This window comes from Camelus bactrianus, chromosome 5, assembly GCF_048773025.1.
Source record: "Camelus bactrianus isolate YW-2024 breed Bactrian camel chromosome 5, ASM4877302v1, whole genome shotgun sequence".
NCBI classification, from domain to species: domain Eukaryota; kingdom Metazoa; phylum Chordata; class Mammalia; order Artiodactyla; family Camelidae; genus Camelus; species Camelus bactrianus.
The window spans coordinates 77,098,540-77,119,800 of record NC_133543.1 but is presented as its reverse complement, the minus strand read 5'-3'; the positions used below and the strand labels follow the sequence as shown (position 1 = coordinate 77,119,800).

Sequence of the window (21,261 nt, the reverse complement as noted above, 5' to 3'; positions counted from 1 at the left end):
AGTATACTAGAATTGAAATTAATTTTTAAGGGGAAAAACGTGCCAAGCTGAACATAACATGGTGATTTGGTACCAATAAATGCCACTTAAATTGATATATAGCCGTTCTTTCATGTAGGTAAAGACATTTTCACATTAATTCTTCACATGTATTATAAAATCATCTTTCCAGAGCATGACTGAAGAATAGGCAGAATATGTACTCGTTAAGAGCTTGAGCTCCCGACTCAGATAAACCCAAATTCAGATTCTTACTGGGGCATTTACTGGCTGCCTGCAATCTGGTTAAATAACTTGACCTCTCTAACATATACATTCTTCTTTAAAATACAGATCATTTAGTACCTATGTCAGAGGATTGTTATGGTGGGATAGTTTTTTGCCATTTTTATAGACACTACCAGAAGATAATTTACTTCTTCAGATCTGTGAACCAGTGGAACTCATATTGGAACAAAGAGTAGTCAATTTAATTCTATTAAACAAACCCAAAGAAACACACCTTTTCTACTAACTTATATTAAAGATATGTTTGGGTTATATAACAGAATAATTAACATTATTAAATGATTGCTACTAGGAGTTTGTGATAGTAAAAAAATCAGAATTAAAGTGACTAAAAGTTCCTACTGTTCTTATACCTGGTAGTTTCTGATTAGCAAAGTTTGGATAGCACTTAATGAAACATGATTCCAAACAGCGGTTTTTAAAATTAAAAAGATATTAATCGAATATCCCTTGCACATGCATAGTCTTAAAATATCACTTTTTTCCCTTTAAGGAGATATGATAGTATATATCAAAGATTACTATTTCTCCTTATAAGGAACTGATTTCTTAAAACTAGAATACATCAAAGAATTTTTATAAGCAGATTTCAATGTTATTATCAGAAATTCCCAGATAGTATGTGTTCAATTATGTGTATTTTATGTCAATTTAAACTTCCATTTGTTCTTTTACCCTGATAATTCTAGGAAACATTCTGATATATTATGCATTGTTGACAAAGCTCCAAAATGGTCATTCCAAATTCAAAGAAGGATATGAAAAAGCAAATACTGGTCATCTACTCATAGAAAAGCTATTATGTTTTCCTACATTCTAAGTAGAATAAAAATCTTAGGTAACTCAAATTTCTACCCTAATAATCTCTAGGTAATCATCACAGCTGGGTTTTATTTTCAGTTTCCAATATAATAAAATAATAATGTTTTAGAGAAGACCTGGAAGGCAGCTTTAACAGGAAAACAAAATTAAACTTCTTAGCATATGAAGAAATATTATGCTTTTTTCCTCACAGTACTTCTGAGCTATCATTTCTGATGCTTCTGTGCTTCTTCCCCTGCCAGAAATAACCTGAATCTCCACCTTTCCAACCGATTATGTCCAAATCTGGCTCAAATGTCACTCTTCTACATGCCTTTCTTGACAGCCAACTCGCTCCCTACAAATCTAATCGCTCCCTTTGCTATTCTTCCTTTCCACCTTAGATTTACATCTTTCTTTGCACTTAGGACACTAATTTTTAGTTGAGTATCAACTTTGTCAGAATGTGAGCTTTTTGAAGGTAGTCTCTATGTCTCATACATTTTTGTGTTTTTTTCCCTTTCCTCCACCCCAGCAGAGACCCTGGTACGTGATGAAGTTCAGCCTTATTTCGTGAACTGACCCTTTCAGCAAGTAGGGTATATCTTGCGCCTAATTTTAATTAGCAAGTTTGTTGTTCAAGATTAAGAAAAGGAAATTTCATAAAACGTTTGACGAGGTAAGAGCAAGTATCAACATGTTTACAAACTGCATTACCATGGCAGCATAAATAACTCTGTACTGGTCGGCAGGTCCTGAACACTGCACTGTCTGGTTCTGAACTTCTCCCAGTGCTAGAAAAGCAGCTCCATTCATTTCTCCAAGTGAGTCTTAGGAGCAAGTAAGTCCATGTAAGGACCCTGTCTCTGGTGTAACTAAAATGGAAGAAAATGGACCACTGAAAGGGAGACTCCTGCTTTTGAAAAAAAAGATGGAGGATGGGAGGTAGGAGAGTACTATGTTTTAAGAGGACTTAAGTCTTCTAAACTTCTGATGGCCTCCCATGATCTTCCTTTTTGGGAATAAGATCTAACAACTTGAGTTACACAAGAAGAAAAGTTTGGCAGAGATCAACTAGACAATCTTTCTCTAGGAGACCTGGTCACTAATGTTACATCCATCTCAAAGGAGAATGCATGAACTGTGATGTATCCAGCCTTGGAACCAGAGTTAAGAATAGGCTGGGGACCAGTACTTGATGCCACTTCCTTCTTTCTCCTTTATCTAATAAATAGGCCTCTTAACTTTAACCATTTAGTGTACACATGTGACATGTGAGCAGTCCAGGTGGGGTTAGTTATGAAAGATATTTTAAATAACGCTGCCCTTAACGTTCATTCAGCGACTATCCAGCGCAGGACTACAAATCATCTTTGTCTTCTGAAAGATTTCCAGAGACTGCAGATATGATGAAATTTACACCAGTCTGCACAAAAATGAGAAAACCAGACTTTGTATGTGAATTTTATGACTACCTTTATTCACTTCTTGGGCATTAAAATATAATGTCTTTTAAAAAATGATGTACCTGGAGCTCTAGCTCTTGGTGTGTGTGAAAATGAGGACTATGTCATAGGGGTAGAGGGAGCCTGGGTAGCTAAGGGGTGTGGAACAAAACCACTTGATCAGTCTGGGACTGCCTCTGGACTTCTGCATATGAGAGAACTAATCTCCGACAGGGTCTAACCCACTGTCAATTTGGCTCTCAATTGCAGCTAAGTTATAGTGGTTGTCTCCTAGACCTCTGTGACAGAAACCTCATGTGAGGTAAATGGCATCAGAGTCTAGTGAGGGACCAAACTGATTCTCATAGGTTACTCAGAGGTTGAAGTGCTCTGCGTGAGAAATACCAATTCATTAAAGTCACATTTTAAAACATTTACTTTAAATGTCTGGTATATATGAATTTAAATAAATGCTAATGATACAAAATTTTTAGAATGTTTTTATCTAATACTGATGGAAAGGTTTTGTCTAAACAATCGATTCTTATCTTATACACGAGGATAAGTGTGAGAGAGAGATTCCTCATTACCATGAAATTTGTATGCTATTTCTAAAGGATTCTTACTTATCTTTAATACAAAGTACTTCACTTAAAATATTTCAACAAATTCTTAATTAACTGGCAACATCTACATGTTTTAATGTTCTGAATACCTACAAAGAACATTATTATAGTTAGATATCACTTATTTTACCAAACGCAGATTATATTTTTAATTTTCTCCCTATGAAAATTTATTTTTTTGGTGCTTTTATAGAACAGCTACCTTTAAAAAGTTAAGTTTCTCCCTCAGAAATAAAAATCTGAACAATTGCTGTATTTTTAACATATGCTTTTATAGCATTTCAAAAGCAAATCTTAATTCAAACCAATACCTTTAAAAATGAAATTAAAAACTCAGTTTAATTTCAATGGTTTTCATAAGGTAGGGAATGCAAGCCATGTTTCTTATTTAATAAACACAACTGTTGTATAATAAATACAAAATAAGGAAAAAGTGATAACTATTATCAAGGGTGAAACAGTATATAAACTTTAATCTAAAAGGCTGTTTCCTACATCTGCATTGATATAATCTGAGAATTCTCTATCAATTTCATTTACAGAAGGAATCTCTGTAAAATTTATTATTCACTTTCATGCCCCAACATGGGAAGTGGTAGGCGAATATCTGTAGGAATACAACTTATTGTCTGCTCCTCCACTCAGAAGTAACTGCATAAAGGGAGAGAAAAAAAAAAACACAGAAGTAAATACAATTATTTCATATGACAGCCAAACCTAACTTAATACTGATGATTATGATCACAGAAGGAATTATGGATGAACAATTACCTTGCATTGAGAATTAATAAAGTATTAAATAGGCCAATTGCATCAAATTTCATTACTATATTACATATATTATATAATTATATAGTATATTAAATTTTTTTAAGTGGTGATTTTAATTTGGTTGAGGCATAATATGCTATTGTACTTTCTATGACACATTTGCTAATACGTAATATTATTACAAGGGTAGTACAGTTTTACCTATGTAAGAAAATTAAGTTTTTAAAGGATAGCACATTGTTTGCAGGTAAATGGATATTACAAATTAGTCAAATAACCCTGGGACTTATATTTGTTTGGAAAGAGTTTTTAGGTAACAAGAGCTTATACAACAGAAAAATAATGAAATTGTAATTCTTTAAACACATTTTATAATCCAGATATGTAAGAGTTTTCTAAGTGGGAAATACTTTGATTCAATTACACTGAAGTAGCAAGTTTATGGACTTAAAACTTTTATTAAAACATTTTATTAAAATACTCATGAGAAAAAACTGCTTCAAAATATTTAATATTAATATAGTTTTTTTCTTCAAATGAGATGTGAGATTTTATGAATATCAATGAAACTTAGAATACAGAATTATGTCAGATACACTGAAAGTAGTAACTCTGTAAACACAAACACCAGATTTACCCTAATAATATAATACAGATTCCTCTCTACCAAATAACTAATAAATTCTTACCCCTGTGTCTGTCCAGTCTACACTCAGAACTTTGTCTTCATGAGCAGCCAGATCATAGAGAGGAGCCTTACAACTAAAAGATGAAAAAATTAATGTCTTATATGCATTTCATAGTACTAAACATACATGAATAATTGTTTATACTTTTCTGAAAATTTTAGTTTACCACCCTTGCCCCAATAACCACTTAATCTTAAAAGTCTGAGTATTTACTTGGCTACCTCTCCTGTTTTTCCTGTGTCATTAGCAGACTACAGAGAATTATTACAACAAATGTATTCAGGAAAAAAAATGCTATTTATTTATAATTAGGCCCATTTTCACACTTCCTTGACTACTTTTCTTTTCCCTCCAAATCATGGCTTTATATATGCTTTGTCTATCAAACTGAATGCTGGTAACACCTAGATTTGTATCATTAGCCACAAATTTGATATGTATATCCAATTTGCTGACAGCTAAATGTCCTATGGGCATTACAAATTTAAAACAACCAAAACAAAACTCAATTTTCCCTTACAAACATGTTTTCTACTCTTTCCCATCATAGTAAATGACACTACCAATTACCCAATTGCTGAGGCAGAAAACATGTGCATTATCTTTGATTACTATCTCCAAATTCTATCCAAGAGGTAATCCTGTCAATGAGCTATCTTCAAAATATACCTAGAACCCAATCTTCTCTCTCATGCTACCATCATAGTCCAAATTACCACTATCTGTCTCTTGAATTACAGTAATTGTCTCTTTGCTTCCATTCTTGCTCTACTTGAAAACCTCCAAAGCCTTCCTCATCACACTTCAAATAAAACTCCAAACTCCTTGTCATGGTCTGTAAGGTCCTGCTCTATATAACCACTACCTGCCTCATGTCCTGCTACTCCACTCCATGAACACTGGCCCTCTTGCTATTCTGCCAACACGGCAAGATCCCCCAGACCCCTGCCCTTATCTGCTGTTAGCTTCTGCCATGATCTGTGCATGGCTCATACCTTCACTGTTCAATTCACTACAACAATATCACTCTCAAAGAGAGGCCTTCCCCAAAGAAGTGTCCCTTTACTCTGCTTTATGTTCTTCACTGAACTTACTACTATGGTCAGAAACTACATGCTAATTATTATACAAAGTATCCAATTAAAATGTACATACCTTCTAGATATTAATAAATCATATATCATAAGGTAATACAGAAAGAATGCAGATTTAAATAAAAACAAACAGGTATTTGGTTACTGCCTCTCTGTTCTACTTGTAAAAATATGTAAATAAATTGTATATGCATTCTGTTGGTGGCTCTGTACATATATTATTATCACAGCACTGGCTGATGAATAAGAAAGGAATCTTTAAATTTTGGTTATCTTTAAAAATATGTATTTTTATTTAGTTTTCTATTAACATATAATTTATAATTTGACCACAATTCCATTCATTCAGACCACTGGCCTTCTAATTCTATAATGATCATATTTATATTAAGGTTCAGGATTTTTTCCCCTATTTTATATAACAAGGTCAGAAAGATGAATTTCATAAACTTGTGGATTTTTCTTTTCTGGCAAAAGATAAACTATCACTATTAAATTCATTCAGAATGCAAAAAACAACATTAACATTAAGAAAATCCCTTGGATTCTGGCCTGCCTTTTTTATATCAGTATGTATCATTTCAGCGTTTATGACCAAGAACTTTTTTTCTACTTTTGTGCTTTTGGATAGTCATTTCAGTGTTCATTTCATTTGGTCTGTATAAAACACACAATTGATATATTTCTTTAGTAAATCATAAATAGGCATTACCTTCTTGTATCCCACAACTTGACAATGTTATCTAAAGAACCTGAGATGAGCTGCTGCTCGTGGGTAGGAGACCACTTTACTGATGTGACCCAGCCTGTATGTGAGGTTAGGGACAGTGACACCAAAGAGCCATCTGAATAAAACAAAAAAGATAACAATTATTAAATTTCAGAAAAGAAAGTAGGCAGAATAACCCCCAAATAACTTGTAGAAAGTTATTTTTTTATACACATCTCTAGTGAAAAGAGAAATCATTATTTGTACGTATTTTTCCTTTACACAACTTACCTTTCGTTCGGGGATCCCACAGTCTGATATGCCTATCTGTACTTCCAGATGCTAACCGTTTACAAAGTGGAGAATAGGAGATACAATTAAACACTTTATTTCCTGTCTGGGGGGGGGAATAAAAAAGGAAAGAATGTGTAACCAGGGTGGACTAAGAGTAACCATCTTTAGAAGTTCACCACTTAAAAACTCAAAGTTGATCAGAGAAGCACCGAATTTATGTCTTACCAAAGTTGACTTAAGACTGCCAGACTCAACATCCCACACTCTAATTGTGTGGTCCCAAGAAGCACTGCAGATTTCTTCAGTATCTGACCACAGAACCGAGGAAATTGCTTCCTTGTGGCCAGAAAGGGTCACTATGGGAGTCTAGAAATGAAGGACACCCAAAAGGGAAAGCAATTTCAGTTTACAGTAATTGAAACAATAATAGTAGTTATTACTTCTGAAGCCCATTTGCCAGATATTTTGTCAGGTGGTTAAGCTTTCATATCCTGCCTTATTTCTTCTTTACAGCAATCCTCCAAGATGTAATTTTAGATGAAGACACTGAAGTCGAGAAAGAGAACTTGCCCAAAGTCATTCAGCTTATAAGTGGCAGAGCTGAGTCTGAACCCAAGTATTACTCCAAAATTTATAGTCTTTCCACAATATTCTGCTGCTTCCCCATTCTACTTTTCATTTTGAGGAATATTAATATTAACAGTAATTTAATTCTCCCAGTTGACAAACATGTTATATGTCGAAGTTAGTCGCAAAACGTCTGGAGTCAGAAAGATCTAGGTTTGGGTTAAGGTGTTGCCATTTTCTACACGACTCATCCAGGTAAATTAATCAGTCTCAACGGGTTATTCTCATCCCCTCATTTCCTCAACAGCCAATCTTTAAATAATATCCATAGCTCATTTATTAATACTCCAAAATCTTTAATGTCTTTCTCAAATTAAAATCCTCAAACTCTAGGTATAGGGCCTATCTTAAATACAAGGAACATGTGAAAGAAAGAGGGAAAGAACTCTGAAATGGGGGACATTTAATCTACTTTTGTAACTCCATTACATTTAACCTCCTTAAATGTTAAAGGAGTTACACTAGATCAGAGATCTGCAAAACATTTGATAAAGGTCCAGAAAGTAAAAATTCTAGCCTTTCCAGGCCACATACAGTCTCTGTTGTATATTCTTGTTTTTAAAACCCCTTAAAGACATAAAAATCATTCTTAGCTCTCTGTAGTACAAAATAGGCCACATCCAAGTCACCTGTTGGGCTACAGTTTGCCAACTCCTGCACCAAATGATCCTCAATGTCTCTCTCTTCTAACTCTAATATTTTCCTGAAAGAAGTAAAGGAACCTGATAGAGGAGTGAGGAACACAACCTCTGTTGTAATCCAAAACAAAATTAAAAGGCAACATGAATATAATCAGAGGCTCTAGGAAAGGAAATGGTATGATAAAGTGATGGGTAAACGTACACGAATAAACAACCCCATTCCTAGGTATTTAAGCAAGAAAAATGAAAACATAGGTTCACACAAAAAAGTTCCACAAATATTTACAGCAGTTTTATTTATAACTGTCAAATATCCAAATATCCTTCAACTGGTGAATGTTTAAGCCAACTGCTATATATCTATACAACAGAATACTACCCAGCATTTGAAAGGAAAAAAACATGATAGCCAATGACCTGGGCGAATCTTTTTTTTCCCCTCAAATGCAATATGTTATGTGAAAAAATGCTTGATGCAAAAGGCTACATACTGTGTGACTCTACTTATATTTTGGAAAAGGGAAAATTATAGGAATGGAGATCAGACAGTGGTTGTCAGAGGATGGAAACAGAGGGGAAAGGTTGACTACAAATGAGCAACATGAGTTTTAGGAGATGGCGAACTGTTCTGTATCTTGAAAATGTAGTAGTTGCATATTCCATGTATTTATGAAAAATCAAAAGCTATACATCAAAAAGTGGATTTTCCTATATGTAAATTAAAAAAAAAAAAGGCAGAAAAGTCAACTATGGCACCATTACTGCAAACAAACTTCAGCAGAATAGTACTAGAGAAAAAAAAAGCAATTTTGAGAGAAAATGAGGAAAAAAAACCTTATTGTATATTAATGTATGAAACAAATGACCAGTAAATGAACTGAGTGAGAGCATTACTCATATTAATAAAAGTCAGGTACTAGAAAGAAATCCAAAGAGAAGATAACTATGTTTGATATTTGTCTTATTTTGGTCTTAAAAATCCAACTTTTCCTATTATTTCTAATTGCAACACAATTTTCACTTCAAATAGCACTTCAAAGGTTTTTAGCATAACTTCAATTAATAATTCATGAATGCATAGATTTAAAATCTATAAAAATCTAAGTGAGAAAAATGAATATATTGTGATTTCTATCAAATAAAATGAACAATGGAAGCAAGTTTACAAATGTACACACCTAAAAACAACTGGTATCAACAAGGAAATAAAAAAAGTCTAATCTGTATCAATAAATTCAAAGAAACAAAAAACAACAAAAGTTATCAACAAGGCACTGACTGTGAGAAAATACTTATAGTACCTGTATCAGCAAAGACCTTGAATCCAAAATTCATAAAGAACTCTTACAAATCAATGAGAAAAAAATAAAACACTTTTAAAAATGGGCTAAAAATAGGAACAGACACTTTACAATTAGATATTGAAAGGCTGAGACTTCAAATCTACTATACACCAGCCCAGTATTTAGAATAAAAATTTACAAATCTACTGAAAGAAAGTGTAATTACGGCTGACACAGCAAGACAAAAGGAAACTTAAATATGTAAGATTAAATTAACATATCTGTCAATAAAGACCTAAGCCAAGTATAGTCAGTTCTCACAAATATATACCCTTGTTAGTCCCAATTGCTCTGTTTTTTGTTTCTTTCTTGGTCGATTTGTGGATTCTTCCATTTCATCTTCTTCATCTGTAGGGACTGTATCACAGAAAATTAGATTTGATAGTTTTAAATTTTAAGGTAAACATTAATTGCAAACAGTCTCAAAGAATTCTTATATTTCTGTGTATATACTTTATGTTATCTTAACTGGCTAGGGAATGAATATTTCTCCTTATTTTGGTTAATAGAAAATTACATATGAAAACAGTACCTGTTACCAATCTTCCAAAAGGAGAAAGCAAAAATTAAGCATAGTAAAATTCTAAAACCTAACCAGTTTGATATTTTATGTCTTTAAGATTATCATTACGAATATTCGTCACTTTACCCTACATATGAAAAAAATTGCTTACTATTAGTTGTAGGAGAGTTCTAGCCAGATTGTATTTATATCATAAGGAAGGGAATGACATGGTTAACAAACACGTTAAAAGGAGATACATTCCAGCCATCCATATTTACTCTTCTCGACTATTTCACTTTTCTAACAATCAATTAAAAGCTTTTCATAGATAATTATTTTTTGTTTGATTAAAAAAAAACTTTGCTACCCATCATTTGGCTGTGTAGCAAAGCCAGATAGAAAACCACAAATTTTAATGTTCTATAACTAAAATGTCAAGTGCTTTTCCTAAACTAGACTATAAACATCTTAAGAGTAACAACGAATCACATATAATATCTCATTTACCCAGTACTATCAAAAAATATTTCACAAAAGGAGAAATTTCTACACAAACCACTTTCTGCCTCAACACTGCCTGCTTTAAGGACTTTTGGAAAATCAACTAAAATGGATTATATACTTCCTGCCATTCTACACATAATTATTTAAAACTATTTAAACTTTTCTTGACACTCTCTCCTTGCCCCAACTCTACTTTGTGAGCTGCACTTAGGGTATTATACAGTAATACAGCAATTTCCTCAGAAGTTAAGAGAGGTATTCTGATCTGTTTACCTGTGCAATAAATAGTTCTGGGGATTACAACTTTTAAAAATATCTGTGGGTTTTCCCCTCTCTTTTCTTCTATCAGTGTCTTCTTACTACTATCAAGGTACCTTCCTCTAACAGTCCTCCCTCCTCCACCTGTAATTGGTCCTTCTAATCTATGCTTTCAAAGTAAGAAAATTAAGTTTAGTTAAAGTGTATTAAAAAAATTTTTTTAAGTAAACCAACTTAACTAAGAAATTTCTCTAATAGTAAAGTGCATCAAAATGACTCAGAAGCTATTTTTGTTTATTTCCAGGCTTCTGAATAAGGGAATTCTGAGAACTAAAGCAGTTATGTCCCATTGCACCAGACATGTTGTTGATACTTGGGGGACTCGGTGACGTTGTCCAATAAATAGGTGTGGTGGGGTAGAAAAACACTTCGAAACAGAAAGAAATATACTAATTTTTCTCTATACTGTGGTACTTTATTTGTGACCTAAAAAGCTCTGGTCCATTTTTATGGCAAAATATGGACTAAAAAAGTCTTCTTTCACTGAAATTCTTTAAGTATCATTAATAAGTCAAAGTAGAAGAACTATTTCATTTACCTGTAGACCAGATCTTGAGCATCTTATCCCAGGAGCCACTGCAAAACTAAAAAAGACATATATGAAGGGAAAAAGCGTATGCAATATAATCCATCATATTATTTGGTTTTTCCTGCTATTTAACCTGAAACCTTTACTTGACTCTGAAACCCTTACTATTATGGTATCACCTATCTCCCTGTTTTCCTAGTCTCTGGGAAGTTGTACCCTCAATCTCATGGCAATTGGGAGAGCTGTCATTCTTGGAGGTCTTATTATGCTTTGGGTTTTTTTGGGGGGAGGGGTTGGATTTATTTACATACTTCTTTATTTACCATAGGTACTGGGGATTGAACCCAGGACCTCTTGGATGCTAGGAATGCACTCTACCACTAAGCTGTACCCTCCCCCCAGAGCTATCATTCTTATATGGCCCTGTACCCTGGGCATGGTTGCTTAGATGAGGGTGGGCAACTGACCTACACTATGCCAGTAAGTCTCTTCCTTCTTTAGAACTTTTGTTTTTTGAAAATTTGAGAGTTGAAGTTAATCTTTTTCCAGGAACAGGCAGCACAGGATATAAAACCTGGGAACACTGAAGGCCAGATTTTATTGCCATGTGAAGAAAGCCAGTCTGAGGTGAGAGAGAATGAAGTTAACTTGGAGAGACAAGAGAGGGTGGGGGTGTGCTGGCCACATTCAAGTCTACTCCGTTGGTTCCTGAGACCCAAATACTCATCACCTTGCTCATGATGTGACTGGTCACTCCTTCCTTGGATTTCACAATCTTTTAAGCTAAAAAAAGTTCAAGATGAGTTTCTGTCTCTTATAGCCAAAAGACAGGATACAGTTAATTCACTTACGTTTGGACTCAACATGTAAACCTTTCCTATGGCTCAATGTGAATTTACTCATAAATTTTTACCTTTGAATGCAAAAATGTCCTCTGTTACGCTAGCTGGTAAAGAAGTGCTGAAAGAACACTCTTAAATCTGGAATACTTCATTGTGGTTCAGAGAATGTTCAAGAGGTAAGAGTCTGTAACCCCTCATAAGTCAATACCGTGTTGCCCTCATGGTTTGATTTCTTTTTAGCTAATTTTACATTTGTCATGATAAAGAACAGATCAACAATAATAGTAGAACAACCCCTATTAACAGTAACTTTAGTGTATGCTGCCTTAGGTGACCAACTAGACATTTTCAGTTGATGACAGCACTGTGAGTAGCTACAAGCCTAAAAATGTCAATTGGTATGATTTAAGAAGGTTACATAAAGAAATTACTTGTTTAACCTGAATTCTTAAAATTTGTGCAATTTATATAAAGTTCTAAACCAGAGGTACAGAGTGAGGGAGTGAAATCTTCATATCTCGTATGAGTACTTACTTTTAGTTTGAAATCATATTCTTTAGTCATCAACTGTTATGAAAGTAGACCGATCACAATGACTTTATGTAGAAAAGAATTTTTTTTTTGCACAAGAAGCTCAAATTCTAACTCAACACAGTACTAGTAACACAACAGCTCTTACCTTAGTTCCTGCACTATCAACAGCTACAGAGTCCACAGTACTAGTAACACAGCAGCTCTTACCTTAGTTCCTGCACTATCAACAGCTATAGAGTCCACACTGCCGGCATGACCTCTGCAGCAGTGCAGGGCTTTCACTTTGTTTCTTTCCACGTTCCACTCCCACAAGAGAACAGTCTGATCCATAGAGGCACTCAGTAGTAGGCAGGACAAACTGTCTGAAGAGAGGAGAACACAAGAATAAGAAACAAATTACCATCAAAATTTAAAATAGTGTCCTGAAACCAAAGAACTGAAATTTGTGTGGTTGTTGAGAAAGATGTTCAAAAGGTAGAAGACCTCATACGGCCAGCTTTGAAAAAGAAGCTAACTTACGGTGTAAAGGAAAGAGTCTTCAAAAATACTACAAAAATATGCATTCAACACACTTAATATTAACTCGAAAATGTTTATCATCTGATATAATTTTAGTCAGGATTCACTTCCTCTGACTTACAATTTTTTTTATATAAGTCTTTTCTTCTTTACCACTATATATTTGAAAGACCCCATAATACTTAGGCATTTCTTACCCTGTCCCCATTCTGCCCCAGCACTGAAAATGGCTTATTTTCAGTTCCCTAGGCAGGATTCCTGTAAGTTTAGGTAAAGAGTCCTAACCTCTTTTCACCCAGGCCACATCTTTTACAACGTCTGTATGTCCCACAATTGTCATTATTGACTTTCCTTCCAAGGACCAGATCCGAGAAGTCTTATCATAAGAACCAGTCAAGATCCTACAAGGAGAAAAAAAAAACCCTATGAAGTACAAAAAGCAGCTTTTTTAAACCCTGAAATCAATTATGTTTCTAAGGCAATGACAAAGTAAACCTGGAGGATTATATTTTTAAACTCTTCTTTAATATAAAGATTAAGATTTCAAAACACTAGATTAGATCAGAAGATATTACATTTGGCTTGACCTCCTAAAAATAAAAATATAATCAGCAAACCCTAGATTTAGTTTTTACTACTTTGTAAATACTGTAACTCCCAGGGAAGCCTAATAGTCTTTCATATTTAGCCAATGAAAACCATAAAATAGTAACCATTAAATAGAAAAACAGTAAAACCATTTAAAATAAAGACAGTACAAACATCAACTGTGTAATAACTCCAGGACATTCTTTTGAAACTAAGCTCCTACTATGATCCATTCTTGAGGTGTTTTCCTACAAATAAGGCAAGTGGGGGTTTGCTCTGAACCACCCATACCTTCCTGATTCCAGTCTGCCCCTTTTAGCCCCAAAATAGCATGATCTGCATCTTCATGGTAGTAGACAAGCAGATCTGTGGCTATAAAAGGTATTTTTTTTCCTTTTACAAAACAAATTACATTCTTGGTCTTAAAAGCAACATACTCAAAGCAAATAAATGCCCTAAGATATGTAACCTATTCAGAAGACAAATGTCACACTAACATCTTGAAATAGAAAAGAAAACCTGTTAATAGATATGTTTCTTCTTGACTACACTGAATTTGAAGATCTTTGGCATGGTACTGATAAATGTATCACAAAATTACTTTCACAAAGAACAGATGATCAGAGGAAAATATTCACATAGCGAACTTAAAACGTATACAAGAACACGCATCAGGCAATACCATTCCTCTGCCCCTTCAATTGCACTGATCCAGTCATCGTGGAACATGCATTGCTCTGGCTGAGGTGCAGTGTACTTCTCCACGTACTCTAACTCCACAACCTCTTCCTAGTCACAGAGAGAAACCGGAAATCAATTAGGTGGGGCAGTTTCTGGATGGTACCTTATGAAGATATAGGACCCCTAGTTTAATTTATCTCCTTCATGTAATTTCCTTTCATAATCTAGAAATTTTGGAGCCACACAAAAGGTGAAAAACTTATTTGATCTAACAGTATGCTAAGAGTAAATGTTAGGAAATATTAATGACCTTGGAAACGTGTTAAAAGTGGAAAAAAAGAACACAAGAAACTTTATAAAATCATAAAAGCGTATCTTTAACAGGTAGAGAGCTTCCATTTACAATGAAAAAGTTCTGGAAATAGATAATGGTGATGGTTGCATAATACTGTGAATGTACTTAATGCCACTGAACTGTACACTTAAAAATGGCTGAAAGATAAATTTTACGTATATTTTACCACAGTTTCAAAAACTGCCCCCAAAATTATAAATGCAAGTATAAATTACATTTTAAATTATAAAAGCAATATTAAGAAAGTTCAAAAATTAAAGGGGGAAGTCACTATAACAATAACCTAACTCGTAAGTTTATTATGTGCACAATAGTTTTATACACCATTAGTAGTAAACATATATTTGCTATTCCCTTTCTTGACAATTCTTCCACAATTAAGTAGGTATCTTTCCATGTTCACTCATCTACATTTCTTGAATAATATACTCTCAGAAAAAAAGAGGGGATTTCAAAATTGAATATACAGAAACTGAAGCTCCTATTTCAAGAGAAAACAATAATGGAAAGGATCTTGGCTCCCGTATATAAAGGCTGATTCTCAAAGGAGTTTTCCTACATTATCTGGTAATACCTTAAGTAAAATAGAGCAGGTAAGCATTTGAACTTACTGATGAGATGTTTTCCAGTTCCATGTGTTTGACCAAAGGCATTCGCAGAAACTGGCCCTTGATAAGGAAATCAAACTCCACATGTTTGTGGAACTCTAAAGAAAATACACAACAAAATTATCACTCTTAGAACCTGAAGTGGTATTGGCAGAGCTAAATGAGAGACCCCCAAACAAACAGGTAACTATTACTCCAGTGTGGCCTCCACATTTCTCCAGAATTTCTCCATGGCACAATCAGGCCATGTATTCCAGTACACTATGTGATTTTGAAGAACAGAAATACTTTGTTCTGTCGGTATAAAAATATTATTGTTGATAGTGCAATTATTTCAACTGCAAGGTTTTATTCTGAGGGAAATTTCAAATATATAACAAAAGTAGAAATAACATAATGAATCCTCATCCTCATTGTTCTGGCAGCTCAGGGACAATCACCTATACTCTTCCCTTCACTTTCCTGTTGGTTTATTTTAAAGCAAACCTCAGAAATGATATAATCTCTGTAAACACTTTAGAATGTATCTCTAAAATATAAGGACTTTTAAAAAGTCACAATGTTAAAAATTTAATAATTATTCCTTTTAATATCAAATAGCCAGTCAAAGCTCCCATTTCCTCGTTTCATAAATGTCTTTTTACAGTGAGCTTTTCAGAATCAGTATCCAAAGTCCACATGTTATATTTGGTTAATACCTTTTATATTTGATGAATAGGTTTAATAGTTCCCTTCTTTTTTTCCTCCTTGCCATTTATTTGCTAAAGAAACTGGGTCTTCTGTTTTGTAATATTTCTTACATTCCGGCTTTGGTAGATTACATCTTCGAACTATCCTTTAACATGTCCCTCTACCACCTACATACAACCTGAACATTAGACAGACCTAAATGATTGATTAGATTTCAGGTTTGTTTGTTTTGGGCAAGAATATGGAGACTCATATACTAAAGCTTTGTATACTTGTCACCCAACTTCAACAATTATCAACTTATGACCAATCTTGTTTAATCAATACTTTTGCATACATTGTTCATATTAATTTTATGGGCTAAAATTTATACTCATATGATAGCATATGTTTAATGTGCTATTTATATATTTATATCTTTATAACGTTTTACTTCATACTCTTGAATGTTTATAAAGGTTTGTTTTACCCATTAATTTTTAAATGAATTTTAAACACTTAAATAAAACACTGGCATTAATATTTACATTTGTTATTACATAAAAAGAATACTCAAACACAGATACTATCATTTTGCTTTGTAGAACCATAGCACCTGGGGCCCAAGCACCGAGATGCTTGTTCTATGCCTACCCAACCTAGTCCTCATGGTGTCTTGATTACTTCTACATCACAACTATTATACTAAAATCTTTACTCCTAAATCTCAACCATCTTATCTCGATATTACCCTAAAAGCATATTAAATCCAATATTTTTCCCTGAAAACTTATTTCAAAGCATTTTTCAAAGTGTCATGTAGCAGGGAAATCTATGTTATAATTCATAAATTTTCTTGTTATAAAATGCATGAGTATTATAAAATAAGACCAAAAACGGAAATAAAATAACGGTGTGATGTATTTTAGTCTAGTTAGTGACACTGTGCCCCCCTCCTAACTTCTCAGAGTACATACACCCACCATTTTTGGTCTCCAGCAATTTATTGATGATGTTACTAAGGTCAGCAATTTCAGAGGCTGCGGGGATTGAGAAGGGAACATCATCCACTGCGTATCTATAAAGAGGAAATTGTATGTCAAGGTCAAATCTATGGATATTTTAACAAATGTGCATAATTCATTCAACAAACATTTCCTGGGTATCTAATACATGCCAGACATTCTGCTATATGAGGTTAACAAAAATGAATTAACCATGGTCTCTGTTCTCAGAAAGGGTTAAAGTCTGATAATCAAATAAAAGAAAACTATGTAAGAACAATGTCATAAGTGATATATAAAATGAGAGAACAAAGAAGTCGTTTCAACCAGAGAAAAGAGGAATGGGAGAGCAGACTCTGAAAGGATGCATGAAAGAGATCACTCTTAAGCTACATTTAGAAAAGTGAGTTTCTGCTAGGTGAAGGGGGAGAAAAGAAGAAGGGGTGCAGGAAAGCAGGAAGAGCAGGAAAAAATTAGCTAAGAGTTATTAAACTGCCCACCCAGCTTATTCCAGAAAATGTTATTGTACTCTGGACAGTGACCAATGATAAGGCTAAAGAGATATACATGAAGTGGTTTAGATACTGTGTGAAGTACTTTTTGCTTCTTTCCCTAGGTAATGAGGAGACATTGTCAAAGTTAAAGAAAAACCATCAGAATTTTGTTTAGTTAGATCCTTCTTGGCAGCACTGTGGAGACTGGATTAGAAGCACACAAGACAGGAGGCAGATTAAGAAACTTGTAAGAAAGAATGGGAGAAAATACTTGCAAATCATGTATCTGATAAGCAATTTGAATCTAGAATATATAAAGAACACTTAAAACTCAATAATAAAGACAACCCTATTTTTAAAATGGGCAAAGAATTGAAATAGACATTTCTCCAGAGAAGATTTACAAGTAGCCAATAGGCACATGAAAATATGCTAAATATCACTAGTCATCAAGGAAATGCAAATCAAATCACAATGAAATATCATTTCATACCTACTAAGATGGCTACAATAAAAAGACAGATATTAAATGTTAGCAACGATGTGGCAAAATTAAACCCTTATTCATTGCTCATAGGAATGTAAAATAGTACAGTTGCTTTGGAAAAATCTGGCAGTTCCTTAAAAGCTAAACATAGAATTACCATTTGACCCAGCAACTCCAAAGTTTATACCCAAGGGAAATGAAAGTATATATTCACACAAAAACTTGTTCATAAATGTTCACACCCTACTATTCATAATAGCCAAGAGGTAGAAACAACCCAAATGTCCATCAACTGAACAATGGAAACACCATGTGATATATCCATACAATGGAATAATATTTTGCCATAAAAAGGAATAAAGTACTGATACATATTACAACATGGATGAACCATGAAAATATCATACCAAATGAAAGAAGCAAGTCACAAAAGACCATATACTTGAAATGTCCAGAACAGGCAAATCTAGAGATGGAAAGTAAATTAGTGATTGCCTAGGGCTGGGGGGATTTGGAAGGATTTGGAGGGGGGTATACCTATAGCTAAAGGGTGATGAAAAATGTTCTAAAATTTTGTGCTGATGGCTGCACAACTCTGCAAATATACTCAAAACTACTGAACTGAATGTTTTAAATGTGAGAATTCTATTGTATGTTAATTGTTATCCACAACCAGTAAAATTGGTTACCCATAACCAAACCAAAACAGAAAAGTCTGAATTAAGACTGTATTTGTGGGGAATGGAGAAGTTTCAAAAAATGTTAAGGTAGAACTTACAGGGCTCACCAAAACATGCCACAATATATATCTCTTTTTGCCACAATTGGGGGTGGAAAGGTGGTGGCTGGGGCTTCAGATCTTGTTAAAATGAAGACTCTAACTCAGTAGGTCTTGGGTAGAGTCTGAGATCTGTTCTTTCTAGCCAGCTCCCAAGTGATGCTGCTGCTGCTGTGTGATACCACACTTTGAGCAGCCAGGTTACAGTTATATGTTTATCATGCGCAAAAAGATAAGCAGTTATTTAGGTTCTCCAAAAGGTAGCAAACCCTAGAAATTAACAGTTTTGGTTTACTATTTTGGCCAGTAAAATGAGGGAAGAAAAGCAGCATAATATACTTACATATGTACATTATACACACATATGTGAATAAATCTATTCCCCCCCCCCTCATTTTATTGATCTGAACATATGCAGAAGGAAGAAGCAAGAAGTTTAATTTTCAGGTTTGGTTATCTTTTTGGAAAATCTAACATATATACATACATTTATCTGTTTATCTCAGGGTTAAAATACAGCGATCTATTATTTCTTAAAACTTCATGTGAATCAACAATAACCTCCACAAAACTGTCAACTGGAAAAAATACAGTGGTCATGCTACTGTATCACCATATTCCTGGAGAAGTATTTAGACTAAGTATACATACTCATATGTATTGATAATACAATTTGTGTATACTGTAAGCAACAATACAAGAGGAGTGACTATGATTTACCACGTCAACCCATAAAGTTACAAACATGGAATAAAAAAATGTAACCTCCATTGAGGTGGGAGTTTTCTAGTTTATAGCTGACATTAGCTCGTTAATACAACAGACATTTATTATTTATCATCAGTACCAGAAGAACCTGACAAACATTTGTTGCCTCAGTCAATCCAAGAAGTTTAATACACAGTCCCCACCATCGAGACTTACAATATAGATGAAAAGACCAAACACAAAGTTAATTAATAGTGTAATATACACCACAAGGCAGAATATAATTAGGTTTCAAATGAATGCTACATACTTGGGGCCCAGTTGTAAAGCTGATAAAAATGTTTGTATATACGTACAGGTGTACATACAGATATATATGTGTGTGTGTATGTATATGTATACATATGTACACATATGTATACATGTATATGTATGTATATAAATACACAAATCTGTAACCGAATTGACTTCACATTCTTAATCAAAAACCAGTTCTACCAACCCTCTTGAAAGCTCCACTTTCCAGTCTGGTTTAGAAAAGCGTCGTCTATCACCCACTTTAGGAAACGAAGTTGTGTTTTCAACACTGTAACATCACTAGCAGACATCCTGTAACGACTAGGTCCATTTCATTGTTCACTATTCAATTACATAATGCGTTTCATGCAGGAAGCAAACCTGAAGCCCTTCAGGCCTCTCTACATTCATAAATCAAATTATTTACAGCCGGAGAAGCTAGGCAGGAGGGATCGGCGATCCCTGAGAAATCCTGGCAAGGTACCGCTTCCACTTGAGTGGAAAATGCGTTCGACCGAATCCAGTAAAAAAAAAATAAATAAATAAACGGGAAAAAGTGAACTGACGGCGAAGACAACCAGGGATGTACAAGGTCATATCGAAGTGGTCGTTTTAAAGTATCCCGGTGGGGGAGAGGAGGGGACAGAAAAGGAGTACGCATACTTACTTCTTGTTATCAGTGAAGAAGCGTGTCTGGAGCTGAGCCATGGCTTGCCTGCAAAATACACCAGACTTCCCTACATAAATGTGTGGGGTAATAAACAACGAGCACTCTGGTCTCTAAGGACTACAAAAAGAAGCAGCTCAAAATTAGACTGCACGTGTGAGAAAAAGCTGCAGTCGAACTCCCGGCTTCCGCTTTCCTTCCTCCGGCGTCCTCCGCAGGAAGACACGGCGAGGCAGCCCTCCCACAGGCCCTGCCCACAAACATCAACTACCTATTCCTCGATTTAGGCGTCATCGATTAGTAAGCATAATCTTAAAGGCGGCGTGTCCCTTTACTCTGTCTGGGTTTTTTAAAATATACTTAAGCTTGTGATCGATTATGAATTTAAGGAAGGCCTGATCCAGAACTACTTCTTCACCGCCTCCCCGGCTTTTTTTTTTTTTTTTTAATTTTATGAGACTGTCCTTAGATCCGATCAGTCAAACGCAGCTCCTGGATACTACAAGCCCCAGAAAGCAGCGCTTCTCAGACGCTGATAACCATTGGTAATTGTAGTCCTTTTTTTGCCACGCTGCCCTCAGGATATCTTATTTGCATTAAACCTTCCCGACTCCAGCCGAAAGCTACTTTATTGCCTCTGCCTTCAGCTTTAATTTACTAAAGGCTTTCGGGGTTTATTTTCTCAAGCATCTCCCAATCAGGCTGACAGTCCGCCGAGATTTTTCTTGGGCTCTCGCCACTAACTGCAGGCTTTAGATCCAGGTGGGAGGCGGGGATACGAGAAAAGGGCGAATCAGAAGGGAAACAGGCGACGGTGGCCGATAGTGGTCTTATCTCAAGCGACTG

At 34.7% G+C, this 21,261-nt stretch overlaps 1 protein-coding gene across 1 annotated transcript; it reads right to left on the bottom strand.

Annotated features, from left to right (window-relative positions):
* Window positions 1-3,413: 3,413 nt before the first annotated feature.
* WDR12 (WD repeat domain 12) lies at window positions 3,414-21,101 on the bottom strand. The gene is made up of 13 exons (XM_010971831.3): window positions 20,416-21,101; window positions 16,964-17,058; window positions 15,315-15,409; window positions 14,350-14,456; window positions 13,365-13,480; window positions 12,768-12,922; window positions 11,194-11,239; window positions 9,600-9,685; window positions 6,943-7,083; window positions 6,715-6,820; window positions 6,427-6,559; window positions 4,621-4,693; window positions 3,414-3,811 (listed from the first exon to the last, which is right to left on the bottom strand). Exons 1-13 carry the CDS (start codon window positions 20,454-20,456, stop codon window positions 3,734-3,736), a joined length of 1,272 nt encoding a protein of 423 aa, XP_010970133.1. The 5' UTR covers window positions 20,457-21,101; the 3' UTR covers window positions 3,414-3,733.
* Between the last annotated feature and the right edge of the window lie 160 nt (window positions 21,102-21,261).

Bases quoted from the DNA above. Each gene is read 5' to 3' on its own strand.
- WDR12 (XM_010971831.3), bottom strand. From the start codon at position 20,456: ATGGCTCAGCTCCAGACACGCTTCTTCACTGATAACAAGAA. The intron at 14,457-15,314 runs GTAAGTTCAAAT...CTCTGTGACTAG, and splicing joins AACTGGAAAACATCTCATCA to GAAGAGGTTGTGGAGTTAGA. The intron at 3,812-4,620 runs GTAAGAATTTAT...CCCTTTATGCAG, and splicing joins TAGACTGGACAGACACAGGG to TTACTTCTGAGTGGAGGAGC.